Source organism: Vulpes lagopus, chromosome X (genome assembly GCF_018345385.1).
Source record: "Vulpes lagopus strain Blue_001 chromosome X, ASM1834538v1, whole genome shotgun sequence".
In the NCBI taxonomy this organism is placed as follows: domain Eukaryota; kingdom Metazoa; phylum Chordata; class Mammalia; order Carnivora; family Canidae; genus Vulpes; species Vulpes lagopus.
Window position 1 is genome coordinate 55,126,542 of NC_054848.1, and position 14,530 is coordinate 55,141,071.

The 14,530-nt window shown below is 50.4% G+C and overlaps 1 protein-coding gene across 2 annotated transcripts; it reads left to right on the forward strand.

Annotated features, from left to right (window-relative positions):
- Nucleotides 1-2,179: 2,179 nt before the first annotated feature.
- GJB1 (gap junction protein beta 1) lies at nt 2,180-9,340 on the forward strand. 2 transcript variants are annotated; one of them, XM_041742067.1, is made up of 2 exons: nt 2,180-2,298; nt 7,819-9,340. In XM_041742067.1, exon 2 carries the CDS (start codon nt 7,835-7,837, stop codon nt 8,684-8,686), a length of 852 nt encoding a protein of 283 aa, XP_041598001.1. In that variant the 5' UTR covers nt 2,180-2,298; nt 7,819-7,834; the 3' UTR covers nt 8,687-9,340. The 2 variants fall into 2 exon arrangements, with proteins under 2 accessions (XP_041598001.1, XP_041598002.1); XM_041742068.1 differs by lacking the exon at nt 2,180-2,298 and adding an exon at nt 7,272-7,409.
- Nucleotides 9,341-14,530: the final 5,190 nt, after the last annotated feature.

A 14,530-nucleotide genomic window follows, 5' to 3' on the forward strand; every position in this document is an offset into this window, starting at 1 on the left:
TTTTTGCGATGATTTTTTTATACAGCTAGAAACTATTCAAATAGATTTCCTGTAGCTCAGAACTACACACACAGCTAGACTCACCCTAGAGAGATCCTGCCAGAACTCCAAGGAACAGTGAGTACATAGTGATATTGACCTGTAGTTTCCCTTCCTAGGAGCTCTGCTAAAGGAGCTCTCTCTTCTGGTCAAACAGGTCTGCCCACCATTCCCTAACACATCTCACTGCTTGCTGTCACTTGGAACGCTTGGACTCTCCATCTCCTTTGTGATCCAAGTTCAACTCTGCCTCTTCCACTAAACCTACCCTCTTCATACTTCTAAATGTCTTCTGGCACCTCATAGCTACATATACATTACATATATATAGCCACATATACCTCCATTATTGTAGGTACCCACCTCTCCTGCTAGCCAAGAACTTTCTAGAGTCAGGAACCAGTCCTTACTCTGATTCTCAGTGGGACCCATAGAGCTCATCAAGCTGTGGTGTAGTGGTTAAAAGAACCCATTCTGGAGCCAGACTGCTAACAACGAAGCTGGGTGATCTCAGTTATGTTATTTAACATCTGTGTGCCTCAATGCCCTGTAACATGGGAATATTAATAATGCCCAGTGCATGGGGTTACTCTGAGGATCAACCAAAGTAACACTTGCAAAGTGTCTGGAATATTGCCTTTCAGACATGGTGCACTCAGAAAGTGCTACTCCTCTTTATCTACTCGGCACCACCATACATTAAAGCGGGAATCATCAGGTACCAAAGGATCACCCCCAGTCAGCCTCACCCCCATGGTATCTGGCTCAATTTTGCCTTATACCAAGTTTACCAGACACTCACTAAAGAACTTTCCTACCTGGCTTTAAGGGTCCTTCATACTCTGATCCCTTTAGCAGATGGATGGTATCTTCCACAGCCACCCACCACAGCCCTGCCTCCTGTCTGTCCTCAAACATGCCCTGCTCCTTCCTACCACTGGGCCTTTACTCACACCTTTCCTCCTCCCTGCAATGCTGGCCCTGCCCTTCCCCTTTCAAACTCCTACCCATCCCTGATTTCTCCACTCAAGCCTCACCTCCCCTAGGAAGCCTTCCCCGATCACTTCAGCTAACACCCACTTTCCCTCCTTCAACTTCCTCAGCAGTGAAAGTCAGAACCACATAACTAAACAGTTTTCATGGTGACTTCCTGAGTCTTGGTCTTGTCTCTTTGGGAAGTTGATAACTTCCTTAAAAACAGCTGGGAGGTTTCCCCCTCTTCTGCTACCTACCCCTTCCTTACTTTCCTCTGCCTGGGTGCCCAGCTGGTGTCCAGTAAGACTTATTGGTTGATGTGTCCACATACCTGTGTCTGGCCAAGGGAAGCCAAGGCTCTGACACTCTGGCAGTGAGCTTGGGCTATGGGGAAGAGCAGAAGCCAGGAGACTGGTTTCTGTTGACTTCACTTACTTCTTCACAGCTGCTCAGGCCACAGAATTAGCAGGGTCTTCAGGCAAAGGCAAACCCTCCTTCAAACTGGATGACCCTTCATTAAAACAGGGATTAAACACTCCCTGTTTACCTTAAGGTTGCCAAGATCTGTTGCTGCACACGATATGCTTTGCGGTTCAACTGCCTTGGCCCTGAGGGTAGAAGGCAAGCTTTGAAGAGGTTTCAGGGTTCTGGGATGGGATTGGAAATACTTTGGTCCATGTCCAGCCACTCGGGACACAGACAATAAGCAGAAGGCCAAAGAACATCGTGGTCCTGCTGTATGGAGGGAGCACTGCCATCCTCCGCCTTGATGTCAGTAGGTACCAGTAGGCACTGCCCATGTTTTTATTTTTCTCCCCATAGTCATATCATTTTAGGGGCTGGGACCTATAAGGGATGAGAGGGATGGCACCCAGTGCAAGAGCCCTCTCTGCAACTCGCCCCACACACCAGATCCACCTATGGTCCAGGGATGGGGGAAGCCTGAGGGCTGTTAACGAGCCCAGGTCCAGTGCAGCCTCCCCAGATGGGCTAAACATGGGCACATGGGTGACAATGAAGCCTCTCTCCTGGGACAGGGCAGTAACTGCAGGCTATGTGATTTGTCTTGCCAAACCCATTGGGAGCTCAGGGGATCAATCTTATTTAATGACTGTGGGAGGAGGCGGGGCTGGTTAATGTTTGTCTGGTTCCTCTTGGGCTGTGGGCCATATCTGGCTCCGGCCCTGGGCTCTTTGTCCCTCCCCTGGCCTGGGCTGACAGCACCTAGTGGCATAGTGCAGACACGCCTGCAGACATTCCCTGGGAAAGGGCAGCAGCAACCAGGTGAGGAGGCTGGGGAGGGGGAGCTGGTGTGGCACAGGGGGAAAGAGATGGGGGCTGGAGAGAGGCCTGGGCTTTGCCTTCTCTTGGCCTCAGCATTAAGCCACTGAGATCCCTTCTGTGCTTCCCTCTGGGTAGAGCAAGGCCCCTCCTGCCAGGGGCCAGGGTTGCTTAGCCTCTCTCTGGAGCCTTCAACTCTTATCCTCTTTTCAGGCTCAGAGTTGCTTCTTCTCTCCCTCGTTTACTCCCAGCCATGGATTCCCTTCATCCTCACAGGGCTCAATTCCCAGGAAGACTTGAGCCCCTCCACTGCCAACCTCACCCCCAAGGCACAGGGTGGCCAAGTTCCTCTCTTTCAGACATTTCCTGCCAAATAGGATTAAGGTTTGGTGGTACCGTTGGGCACTTCCAGGTGCTGTTTTCTCCCCTCCCCCCATTAGAAGGTAAAGCAGGCATGCAACAACCCAGGGCTGCCAATGGACAGACAGACGGATGAATGCAGAGCACTCAGCAGTGGAGAGGGACAGCCAATGGGGCCGGGATTTAGGAGCATGGCTCTCCTCTCTCCTGAGGGAGTTTAGGCAGACTCAAGCTGAGCCTGGAGCAACTTTGATGATTTTAGTGATGTAAAGGAGGGGTAGTCCCCCAGCTGTTTGAAAGCCGTTGCAGCTGTTGGGGATGGCCCCAGCAGAGGGCACAGACTAAGTAAAGGAGACGCGGGAGAGGACATAGACCAGAGAGGTTTGGAGAGAGAGACTGAGATATGAGAATGCAGAAAGAGCAATAGGGAGGGACACCTCCCCCCCACTGCCGGCTCTGGTGAGGGATCAACGTGAGTCCGTGAGTCCTGAGTCCGTGAGTCCGAAGTTAACTATCAGCACCTTTGCTTAGCAGCTGCATAGTAAGTTACTCAGTGTCTTTGAGCCCCCGTAGCTCCACCTGTGATTTGAAGACAATAGTCCACAGCTCACAGGCTTGTTGTGAGGACAGGAGTTAATGAACATACAGCCCCTAGAACACTATAGGCATTCCACAGGTGGTGGCTGTCATAATAAGCCCAAGTAGAGAGCAACAGGAAGTCTGATCACTGAAGGAGGACTAAGAGGGTATAGTCCAGAGTGAGGAAGGAAGCTGACATTAACAGTTCCTAGGAAAAGACCGTGGCCAAGGGAGGGAAGGAGAAAACCGGAATGAGCTGGAGTGACCCTGACCCCAGCCTGGCCACAATATATATGGCAGGGTGGAAAGGACAAGCCAAGTGCCCTAGGTGCAGTGAGGCCACAAGGGTGGAGGCAGGGAAGGGCAGTGGGGGAAGGAAGGAGGGGGCCAGGGAAGCTTGGCCTTGGCCACACCAAACAGATGAAGGTGGCCTGGAATTCAGGAAGAAATCTCAAAAGGAAGCCCCTGGTTCTTTCCTGGCCGGGGACTGCTCATGAAATGGGGGAGCAAGTGTGAGTCTGAGACTGAATATAACCTCATCCAGTCCAGTCAGGGCCCTCCTCTTGAACCAAAAAACACCAGGATTTCCTATAGTTGGAAAGAGGGACAGGGAAGAGGTGGGGGCAGAAAGAGACTTGATGAGCATGTATGATATGCATGTGCGTGTGTGTGCCCAGACCTGCACAGGTGAGTGCACATGGGAAGGAGTAAAAGTTCTGAGCTGTGGGCCTGGTCTCTGTTAGAACGCAGAGTAAGAGAGGCTGTTAAAGGCGGTGCGATGTACAAAGGCTCTGAGAGCAGAAAGAAAGAAAACAGAAACCTGACTCTACCCTTTTGCAGAGTTGCCATTGAGGCAAGTTATTTAACCTCTCTGAGCCTCAACTTCCTTGTCCAAAAAATGGGGATAGTATTACAGGACTGTTGTATGGACTAAGTGCGATCTCCTGATGTTGAACTGTGCTGGAGTGCCCGGGCACATGTGAATCCAAAGCCAAGACCAGGGCCTGACACAGCCAGAGAAGTCTTGTCTAATGAAACACCAGGGCAAAAACAGGTCTGGAGCAACACAAAGCATATCAGTGCATGGACTTTAACCCAAAGTCACAAAAACAGTTTGGATTTCAAAATCAGGTCATTCCCCTGGGTGTTTTTAGAATGAGACCCTTGAGGTACTGATGTTGACATAGGGATAAGCTCTCCATCCGAAGGAGAGAGCAAAAATCGACATCTCAGTGCCCACACAAGGGTGCTTAGGGGCCCCAAAGGGAGCTGCTGGCTATGTCCCAGAAGGCACAAAATGAGAGGTGGAGTGCTCACAACCTAAAAATTCAGGAGTGGCCAGGCTGACTGAGAGGCACCATTGAGGAGCACAGAGAATAGCTGAAGTTTGCTTCAGAGTCTGAGGAAGCAGTCTGAGAAAGGTAAGGCAGGGAAAATAGAACAGATACAGAGGCAGTGAGCCGCAAGCCCCAGGAAGGAAGAGGGATGAGTTAGCAGTTGATAGGAAAGGGGAGAAAGGGCTAGAGGAAGATATAAGCCAGACCAGTTTTGGATCTCTCTTTTTCTAAAAACACTCATAGACGGGCATCTGCAAGGCTCAGTTGGTTGAGTGTCCGACTCTTGGTTTCAGTTCAGATCGGGGTCTTGGGGTTGTGAGATCGAGCCTTGCATCTGGCTCTGTGCTGGGGACGGAGTCTGCTTGATATTCTCTCCCTCTGCCCCCCCCTTCCTGCCCCCAGCTCTCTCTCTCAAAAGACAAATACAAAATAAAAACACTCATAGAAAGAAAAATTAGAATTCTAGCCAAGGTGGTAGAACTTATGGGAAAAAGTATGGGCTCTGGAGTAAGCTTGGCCTGGCTGCAATTCCATTCCCATCACATACTAACTGCACTAACTCCATGTGACCCTTGGACAAGTCCCTTCAGCTTTCTTTACCTCAGTTTCCTTTTATGTGACATGAGGATGAAAAGGGACACCTACCTCCTGGGTTTGTTCTGAGGTTTACATGAATTTCTGAGGTTTACACAAGGCCTGGCCTCACAGGTGCTCAGAAAATGGTTGTTCTTTTTTTTTTTTTTTTAAGATTTTATTTATTTATTTGACAGAGAGAGTAAGCAGCAAGCAGAGGGAGAGGGAGAAGCAGGTTCCCCACTGAGTAGGGAGCCTGATGTGGGGCTCCATCCCAGGATCCTGGAATCAAGACCTGAGCCAAAGACAGACACTTAACCAAGAGCCACCCAGGCACCCCATAAATGATTATTCTTAATAATGTTCCTCGACCACCTGTTTGTGAACTAACATGTGTCACCAGATGAAGCATTACTTTACCATTAACCATTATACCTCCTGTGGCAGCTCTGCCTTCGGAACCAGGGGCTTAGGAAAAAGGGCACCCCTGTTCCTATGCTGGTCACTCAGGCTTTTTTTTTTTTTTTTTAATAAAACCTTGTTCAGGGAAGTAATCTATGTCCCGTGGACCATCCCTCCATCCTCTAGTTTCTTGCATCCCATTCCCCAGGTTTTCTGTGGTTGATATATTCCCCCTCCCCACTACAACAGAGAAGAACCCCCCTCCCACTGACCTGAATACAGGGCTTCTGCCACCAGCACTGCCCCTGCACTGGGGGCAGGAAATGCCCTACATTTCCTAGGGGTGCAGGCCTGTGTATTCTCCTCACATCCAGTTTCCTGCTGTGGAATAAGTGGTGGGAGGTAAGAGGAGGCCTTCTTTGCCTGCCTAAAGCACAGAAGGGGAATTTCTTCCCTAGAGCAATAGCCAAGCTCAGGAAACCAGGAGATTACAATGTACATTTGATGTTGGGGGCAGGGCAGCCACAGAACAGTCTGTTCTATCTCAGGACAGACACCATAGGTCAATGGGCAGCATTGGGCAGCAAAAAAGAGGGGCGTTGGGTTTGGCAGACCACCCAGTCCCTGGAGCAACATGTTTTTTCTTCCTGATAAGGTGCTTACCTCCCTTAATCATCAGCTGTGAAACTGGAGCTGAGCTGAGAACTTTTGCAGGTTGCTTCACTGAAGCTCATGATAACCCTGGGTACTAACCCCATTTGTAGATGAGCAAGTTGGCTCAGAGAAGGTCGGGATCTAGCCCATGGTCATATCAAGCGAAGAACCAGGATTCGAACCCAAAGGTGTATGACTCTTACCTATTCCATCTTTTAACCTTCTGTTTGCTTGCTAATTTTTGCTTTCTCCCTCTGGTTTGTACTCCCTGTGTACCCACCTGTCCACTGGGGGTTCTCTGTCCTGAAGCTCAAGGAGGGATGGTCAGGCCTTGCTCCGTGACACTGGAGTTGGAAAGTATTTACAGGTCCTCTGCTTCCATGTTTCTTGTGTCCTAATGGGTAGCATTAACCCTTGCTTTCATTGTCGTTCTGAATGGCTGGCTTTTGCTTTTGCCAACACCAGCAGCAAAAAGTCCAAAGAGCATATGGTGGAAAGAGCTGAAACTTCTGCTTCAGATACTTTTGTGTTTCGTTCTACTGTAACATTTCTTAGCTGTGTAACCTTGAGTAAGTTACTTAACTTCTCTGAGCTTCAGCCTCCTCATCTGGAAAGACTGGGGTAAAGTCCCTGGAAGCTTGCTGAGAGGGTCCAAGGAGAGAATGTATGGGAAAAAGCTTAACAGAGTTCCTGGCTTGGGACAGATGAGTGAACTCACCCATCCCCTGTAGGGGATCTCAATTTAGGCAAAATCCTGCCGACCCTAAGTTTCTAGTAGAGTCATGGGGGACGGCCTCAGCCCAGAGCCTCCTGGTCCCCTTGGGTCCCCTTGTACATGCACCTGTATTGTTCCATCTCCCCCCACTGCCATGGCCATTCTTCTGGTGGGGCTGTGGGGCGGGTGCGGCGATGGACCGGGCGGGCACAGAACAGGTGGGTGCAGGCTGGGTGTCCGGCGCTGGGACACAAGTGCTCTGTGTGTAGGGTGGGCGGAAGTCAGGGCGTTTGATCTGAATTCTAAAGGGCGTTGTTCAGAGCTCCACAAAGGTCCCATTGTGCAGACACTGGGTATAAAGCAGCATATGACTCCCCAGCACCGGGCGGCGATGAATTGGAACGCAGGCGTGGACCCAGGGACCACTCCCCTTGCACAGACATGAGACCATAGGGGACCTGTCTGGGTGGCCTCAGGGATAGGCGCTCCCCAAGGTAACGGGATTTGTTGGGTTTGCCCTAGGTCCAGAGCTAAGGAGCTGGGGGATGGGGAGCTAAAAAGAATGGCTGATGGCAAAACAAAATGGGCCTGGTGAAGAAAGGGGCTGGAGAGGAAAGAACGTTGCATGAAAGCAAAGAAGGCAGATGAGGCTCAGGGAAGTCAAGTCAAGTGAGGAGGAGGAGGAGGAGGAGGAGGAGGAGGAGGAGGAGGAGGAGGAGGAGGAGGAGAGGCTGGCAGTGAACATGGGGTGATGAGGAAAGTGATGACTATCCTTCTTCCCTTCCTGTCACTGGCTCTCGGAAAGGGTGACGGGGGCAGGAGGGGGTGTGTCAGGCAATGTTACGGCACCCAGCTTTCTGCCCCAGCTTTCTGCCAGCTTGCCCTGTGGCTCCTGTTTTGCAGGTGTGAATGAGGCAGGATGAACTGGACAGGTTTGTACACCTTGCTCAGTGGCGTGAACCGGCACTCTACCGCCATTGGCCGGGTATGGCTCTCCGTCATCTTCATATTCAGGATCATGGTGTTGGTGGTGGCCGCGGAGAGTGTGTGGGGTGACGAGAAGTCCTCCTTCATCTGCAACACCCTTCAGCCTGGCTGCAACAGCGTCTGCTACGACCACTTTTTCCCCATCTCCCACGTGCGGCTGTGGTCTCTACAGCTCATCTTGGTTTCCACCCCAGCTCTCCTCGTGGCCATGCACGTGGCTCACCAGCAGCACATAGAAAAGAAAATGCTGCGACTCGAGGGCCATGGGGACCCGCTGCACCTGGAGGAGGTGAAGAGGCACAAGGTCCACATCTCAGGGACGCTGTGGTGGACCTATGTCATCAGTGTGGTCTTCCGGCTACTGTTTGAGGCCGCCTTCATGTACGTCTTTTATCTGCTCTACCCTGGCTACGCCATGGTGCGGCTAGTCAAGTGTGAGGCCTACCCCTGCCCCAACACAGTGGACTGCTTCGTGTCCCGCCCCACGGAGAAAACCGTCTTCACTGTCTTCATGCTGGCTGCCTCTGGCATCTGCATCATCCTCAACGTGGCCGAGGTCGTGTACCTCATCATCCGGGCCTGCGCCCGCCGGGCCCAGCGCCGCTCCAATCCGCCCTCCCGCAAGGGCTCCGGCTTCGGCCACCGCCTTTCACCTGAATACAAACAGAATGAGATCAACAAGCTGCTGAGTGAGCAGGACGGCTCCCTGAAGGACATACTGCGCAGAAGCCCCGGCACTGGGGCCGGGCTGGCTGAGAAGAGCGACCGCTGCTCGGCCTGCTGATGCCACACACCAGGCAACCTCCCATCCCGCCTCCCCCCACCCCCTCTACCACCTTGCCTCAGGCCTGCCCCTCCTTCCCCTCTGCCAGGGTGCAGGCCTCTGCCTGCTAGGGACTGCTGGATCAAAATTGTCCTTCTCTCCCTCGTTCCCTTCCTTCCCCTCACCCCAGGGCTTTCTGTCTGGGGGGCCCTAGGAGTGGGGAACCAGAGGCCACCCACGTCAGTGCTCAAGGTTGTTGGGGGTATGGGCAACTCTTCTCATCTGTACCCCCTTTCTCTTCCCTCTCCCTGTGGCCACTGGGGACAGGAGATAGGATGCTCTGACAGCATCCAATTGTGAAACTAATCTTAACCCCATGTTGTCAGATACCCTATTTCTGGAGTCACATCAGTGGGGAGGGAAGTGGGCAAGTGGAATGGAAGGAGGGTGGTGTGGATATGTGGGTGGAGAAGGGAGGGTAGGAGAGGAAAGAAAAGGAAGGGCTTTGCGGGTCACAAGGAAAAGGAGGACAGGTCTGGGGAGGAGGAATTAGGGAGGGAGGAGCAGGCAGATAAGTTCAAGTGGGAGTTGGTCAGGGCCACCCTTGCCTCTAGTTCCCAAGGCCTCTCTCTGCCTGGAATGTTACACATTAAACAGGATTTTACAGTAAACGAAGAGGTGGCTTGTGTGTTTGAGTTCTTTCTCCTGCAACCTCTGACCTCCCCTTGGATGAGCTGGCCTTGTTTTTTTGATGATCTAGAAAGCAATGGGCAACAGACATAAGGACACCGTGAGCCACACTTGTCTGGTTTTTTTGTGTGTCTTGTTTTGTTTTGGCTTTTGTTTTGTTTTGTTTTGTTTTTGAGGGGGGACTTAACATTTTTTTTAAATAACAGCTTTATGAGAACAAATACCTTAAATTCCTTCTTTCATTTTACTTTTATCATCTAGTCTAAGTATAGTTTATCAAGTTTTTCATAATTGCGTGCAGTCTTGTAAACATGACGACCATATATTAGAAAACATTTATATTACCTCAGTAAGCTTCCTTGGGCACCTTCCTCTGATTTGAAAAACATCAAAATGACAACTCCATCTGGAGAGACAGGAAATGATAGAGATTTCACAAGTCTCAGAAAGGGTAGCACACATTCCCTGGATGAGGGCCCCTCCCCCACACCCCTGGGAGAACTGTCCCCCTTCTTCCCTTGAAACTGGGTGCTCACTGCAAACTGATGCCCCACCCCCGCCAGCTACCCACTGGACTGCACTGTGACCCTGACCCCTCTCTTGGATTGGACAGAGCCTCTAATTACACCCTTGTCCCCAGTTTTCTTCTGTCAGGAATCAACCTCCCATCCCAGAGATGTCTCCAAATGCAGGTCAGACATTTCACAGCCAGGTCTCCTCCCTGTCATCAGGGCATCAGGCATCACCTCACTCCCAAGCAGCAGGTAACCTCCCCACCCTCTGGCAGCTGTGATGGTAAAAGCCCCAGGCTGGGTTCAAGTCCTACCTCTGTCCCTTAGGTGTCAGACACTCCCTGCCCCAAGCCTTAGTTTCCTTGTGAGCAAATGAATGCTGGCCTCACCCATGTCTAAGCTCCTTTTGGCACTCTAGGCTTCTGGGATTCCTAAAAGGCTTCCCCAGAGTCACAGGGTTTTCCCCATCTTAGAGTTGCCTGCCCTGACCAGGGAGCCTTCCAGAGTAAAAGTCTCCCCACCTCCTCCCTAGCAAGTTCCTCTACCTCTTACTAGAAAAAATGATTTGCAACTCCCTGTCAGAGTATGGTGACTGTGACAGGTACGTCAGAAAGGAAGAACAAATAGGACATAATCTCATCAGAACTGTTCTCCTCTAGGGCAGCCCGGGTGGCTCAGTGGTTTGGCACTGCCTTCGGCCCAGGGTGTGATCCTGGAGACCCGGGATCTAGTCCCACATCGAGCTCCCTGCATGGAGCCTACTCCTCTCTCTCTCTCTCTCTCTCCCTCTCTCTCTCTCCTTCTCCCTGTCCCTCTCCCTCTCCCTGTCATGAATAAATAAATAAATAAATCTAAAAAAAAAAAGAAGTGTTCTCCTCTAGAAACAGTCTTTTCCCTTCAGACAGAAAGCATGGAAGGTTTCCTCATTCGAGGAGGTTTCTCCTTTAGAGAAGAAAGGAAAGAGTAAGCCTCCCCTGCCTGTGCTGCCCCCCACCCTCCCATACTCAGCAGTCCCTGAGAGACAGCTTCCCCCTTCCTTAAAAGAGAGAGGTTACTTTTCTGCAAGAGATTTCCTTTCTCTTTAGAAAACGCCACCATATCCTGCGACAAAAGAGGTCCCCACCCCCAGGTCTCCCAAGGTGGGAAAGATTCCTTTTCTTTTTTCTTTTCATTTAGATTTTATTTATTTATTCATGAGAGACACACAGAGAGAGGCAGAGACGTAGGCAGAGGGAGAAGCAGGATCCCTATAGGGAGCCCAATGCAGTACTCGGGGACCATGACCTGAGCCAAAGGCAGAAGGTCAACCACTGAGCCACCCAGGTGCCAGAGATTCCTTTTCTTATCAAAATCCTCCCCCTGCCCCTGGAGCCCAACAGAGCACAAGGAACACAGAGCATCTCTCCTCTTTGTCCAAAAGGCCATCAAGAAAACGATTTTCTTTAAAAACGTCCTCCTGGTTCCAGGCAAGAACCTCCTGCCCTCCCCACATTTGAAAAGTGCCATACCTACCATCACTTCAGATTATCTAGTTTTCTCTTCAAAAGATCCTACAAATCTCCTTCGGAAAGAAGCTCCAACTCCAGATGAAGGCTTTCCTCTCCAGGGGGCAGTGGTGGGACAGTAAAGCCACAAACTGGCAATGCAGCCAAAGGGAGGACACTTACCCTTGTGTCCTGTGACCCAGATGGGAGCAGGCCAGAGGACTCTGAGGAGGGCTGGAGCACATGATGTTGCAGGGAGGGAGGAGGGTCAGTCAGGGCTAACCCAGGACTGACTTTTTGATCTGAGGCTTGTCCCAAGAGTGTGTGTAAAGGCCAAATGGGAGGCAAGTGGGTATAGCACCTGCTGCGTAGACAATCAAACTACAAAGTGTGACCACAGTGGCGAAGAGGGCTTGTCAATAAAGAGACCAGGCTGGCCATCTTATTAGCTCTGTCCCCCTGGACACTTGATACTCACCCTGAGTCTCTGTTTCTTCGTCTGCTATAGAAGGTGGATAATCACCTCTCTCCCTCTCCTTCCACAGACCTTTTGTGAGAATCAAAGAAGATGTGTGCAAAAACTGGTTAGAAACTGTAAAATAAGGTAAGATACTATCAAAAATGCAGATACCACAGCCTTAAGGCATGCTAGGACTTGTAGTGAGCTAGAAAGGAGGGAGGCTGGATCAGTGGGACTGGGGCTAGCGGAAGGAACTTGGTGATAAAAGGTTGGATCCCCTGGGGAGTGGACAACAATCCAACCGGCAAAGTCCAAGAGATGTTGCATATTCAAGGGATCTGATCTGGGGGCAGAAAAAGCTGAGTAACAGGAACTTCTTACATACTCTTTCTCCTGGTACTGGTACTTTTAGGGACATTTATGGGATTTTAGAGGCATCCGTGTGCAGAGATACTAGGAGCTGGGGACAAGGAAAATAGTCAGCTTCTGGATGAGGGGAGTGGCTACACTAGGAGCATAGTCAAGCCCCACCTCCCAACTGGGTTGGAATTTCAAAGCAGGCTGCAGTATCCACAGAGAATTGGCATGGCAACCATGAACTGATTCAGATGCCCAATCAGATAGCCTGGGTGCACACGGTGGTGGCTAGAGGAGAATGCTTGCTCCATTTCCTGATTCCACAATATGAAAATGCCAGATGTGACCTATGGGAGAATGAGAGCCATAAAGGCCCCCTGAGCTGGGGTCCCTTTGATTCCTGGATTAGGCCGGGCCACTGAACTGTCAGGCGGGGAAAGGATTGTTGCATTCTAGGGAGAGGGATAAGGTGGGCAAAGGACAGACAGGTTATCTGAAAGGGTGTGATGCTATCTTGAGTGAGACAAATAATCCACTGTGGAGGATTGGAGGGTGGAATGGCTAGAGAAGGAGACAGGAAAGGGAAATTATGACCAGCTTGTGATGGGCCTGGTGTGTCACTGTAAGAGGACAGTCTTAACTGTCCTACCGGTGGTGGAAACCACTAAGGGTTTTTTTTAAGATTTTATTTATTTATTCATGAGAGATTCACACAGAGAGGAACATAGGCAGAGGGAGAAGCAGGCTCCCTGTGGGAATTTTGATGTGGGACTCCATCCCAGGACCTCAGGACAACGCCCTGAGCTGCAGGCAGACACTCAACCACTGAGCCACCCAGGTGCCCCAAAACCACTAAGGGTTTTGAGTAGAGGAGTGCCACCTTCAGATTTGTGGTCTGGGAACTGACTCTGGCAGCCACACGGAAAGTGGACTGGGGACAGGAAGGATGAGAGGCAGAATGACCAGTTACAGACCTGTTGCAATGTCCCATGTGGAGCCTGTGATGATTTGGAGGTTTCCTTCTCCTTCCTTGACTGGCAGACTCCTAACTATTCATGACTCAGCTCAAATGTCATCTCCCATATGAAGACCTCACCTCTCTTCTCTCCTCCCAGTCCCCCGCCAGGTCCCTCAGAGAGAATGAGTCCTCCCCTCATTCTGAATTCCTGCAGTACATTGTAGTGTCTATTCATTAGAGTGCTTATCCAATTGTATGGAAATTGCTTGCATAACCTCAACACACAGTAGGTGCTTAGCCTGTTGAATTAAGGGCAGTAGGGAAGTAGAGACAGGCATGCACAAAGGTTCAGAGTCTACAAAGAGTAGGGTGTGTTCAGAGTGACTAGAACATAGAATGCATGGGATGGGGTGGATGTCGTAGTAGGAGGTGAGACTGGCAAAGTAGGTTGGGGCCAGTCCATTAGGGGTTTCATATACCATACCTAGAAGTGTGCACAGGAGCTTAGACTCTGCACTATCCTAGACTTACAGGCAATTTGGTACTCATATAGACTGTGAAGATCTCAAGGAGATCCAGGTCAGGGCAGCCCTTGGCACAAACAGAAGCATTAAGAGTGATGATGACCTATGGAAGAGTGAGCAGAGTGATCTGACTGTGGACCTCATGGAGAAAGGATAGTTTACACAGGATGGTTCTCCATTTCTTTTTTTTTTTTAAGTTTATTTATTTTAAGTAATATCTACACCCAATGTGGGGCTTGAACACATGATCCCGAGATCAAGAGTCACATGTTCCTCCAACTGAGCAGCCAGATGCCCCAAGATGGCTTGACATTTCAATTGGAACCCCTCTGGAAAGTCAGTATAGCATAGTGATTAAGAGCATGCTCCACTTCCTACCTGTATGACTTTAACCAAGTTACTTGGCCTCTCTGTAGCTCAGTTTCCTCACCGGTAAAACAGTGATAGCAATCATACTATATCAAAGGGCTATAGCGGAGATTAGATGTAATAATTATATGTAGAGAACCTAGAACAGTGCCTAGTCAATGGTAAGTTCTTTTCTTTTTATAAAAAGAGACTTTATTTATATGAGAGAGAGAGAAAGAAAGGAGAGTGTGAGCAGGAACAGAGGGAGAAGGACAAGCAAACTCCACATTAAGCATGGAGCACGGGATCCCTGGGTGGTGCAGCAGTTTAGCACCTGCCTTTGGCCCAGGGCGCAATCCTGGAGACCCGGGATCGAGTCCCACGTCGGGCTCCCGGTGCATGGAGCCTGCTTCTCCCTCCTACTGTGTCTCTGCCTCTCCCTCTGTGTGTGTGTGACTATCATAAATAAATAAAAATTAAAAAAAAAAAGCATGGAGCACTATGTGGGGCTCCATCCCACAGCCCTGAGATG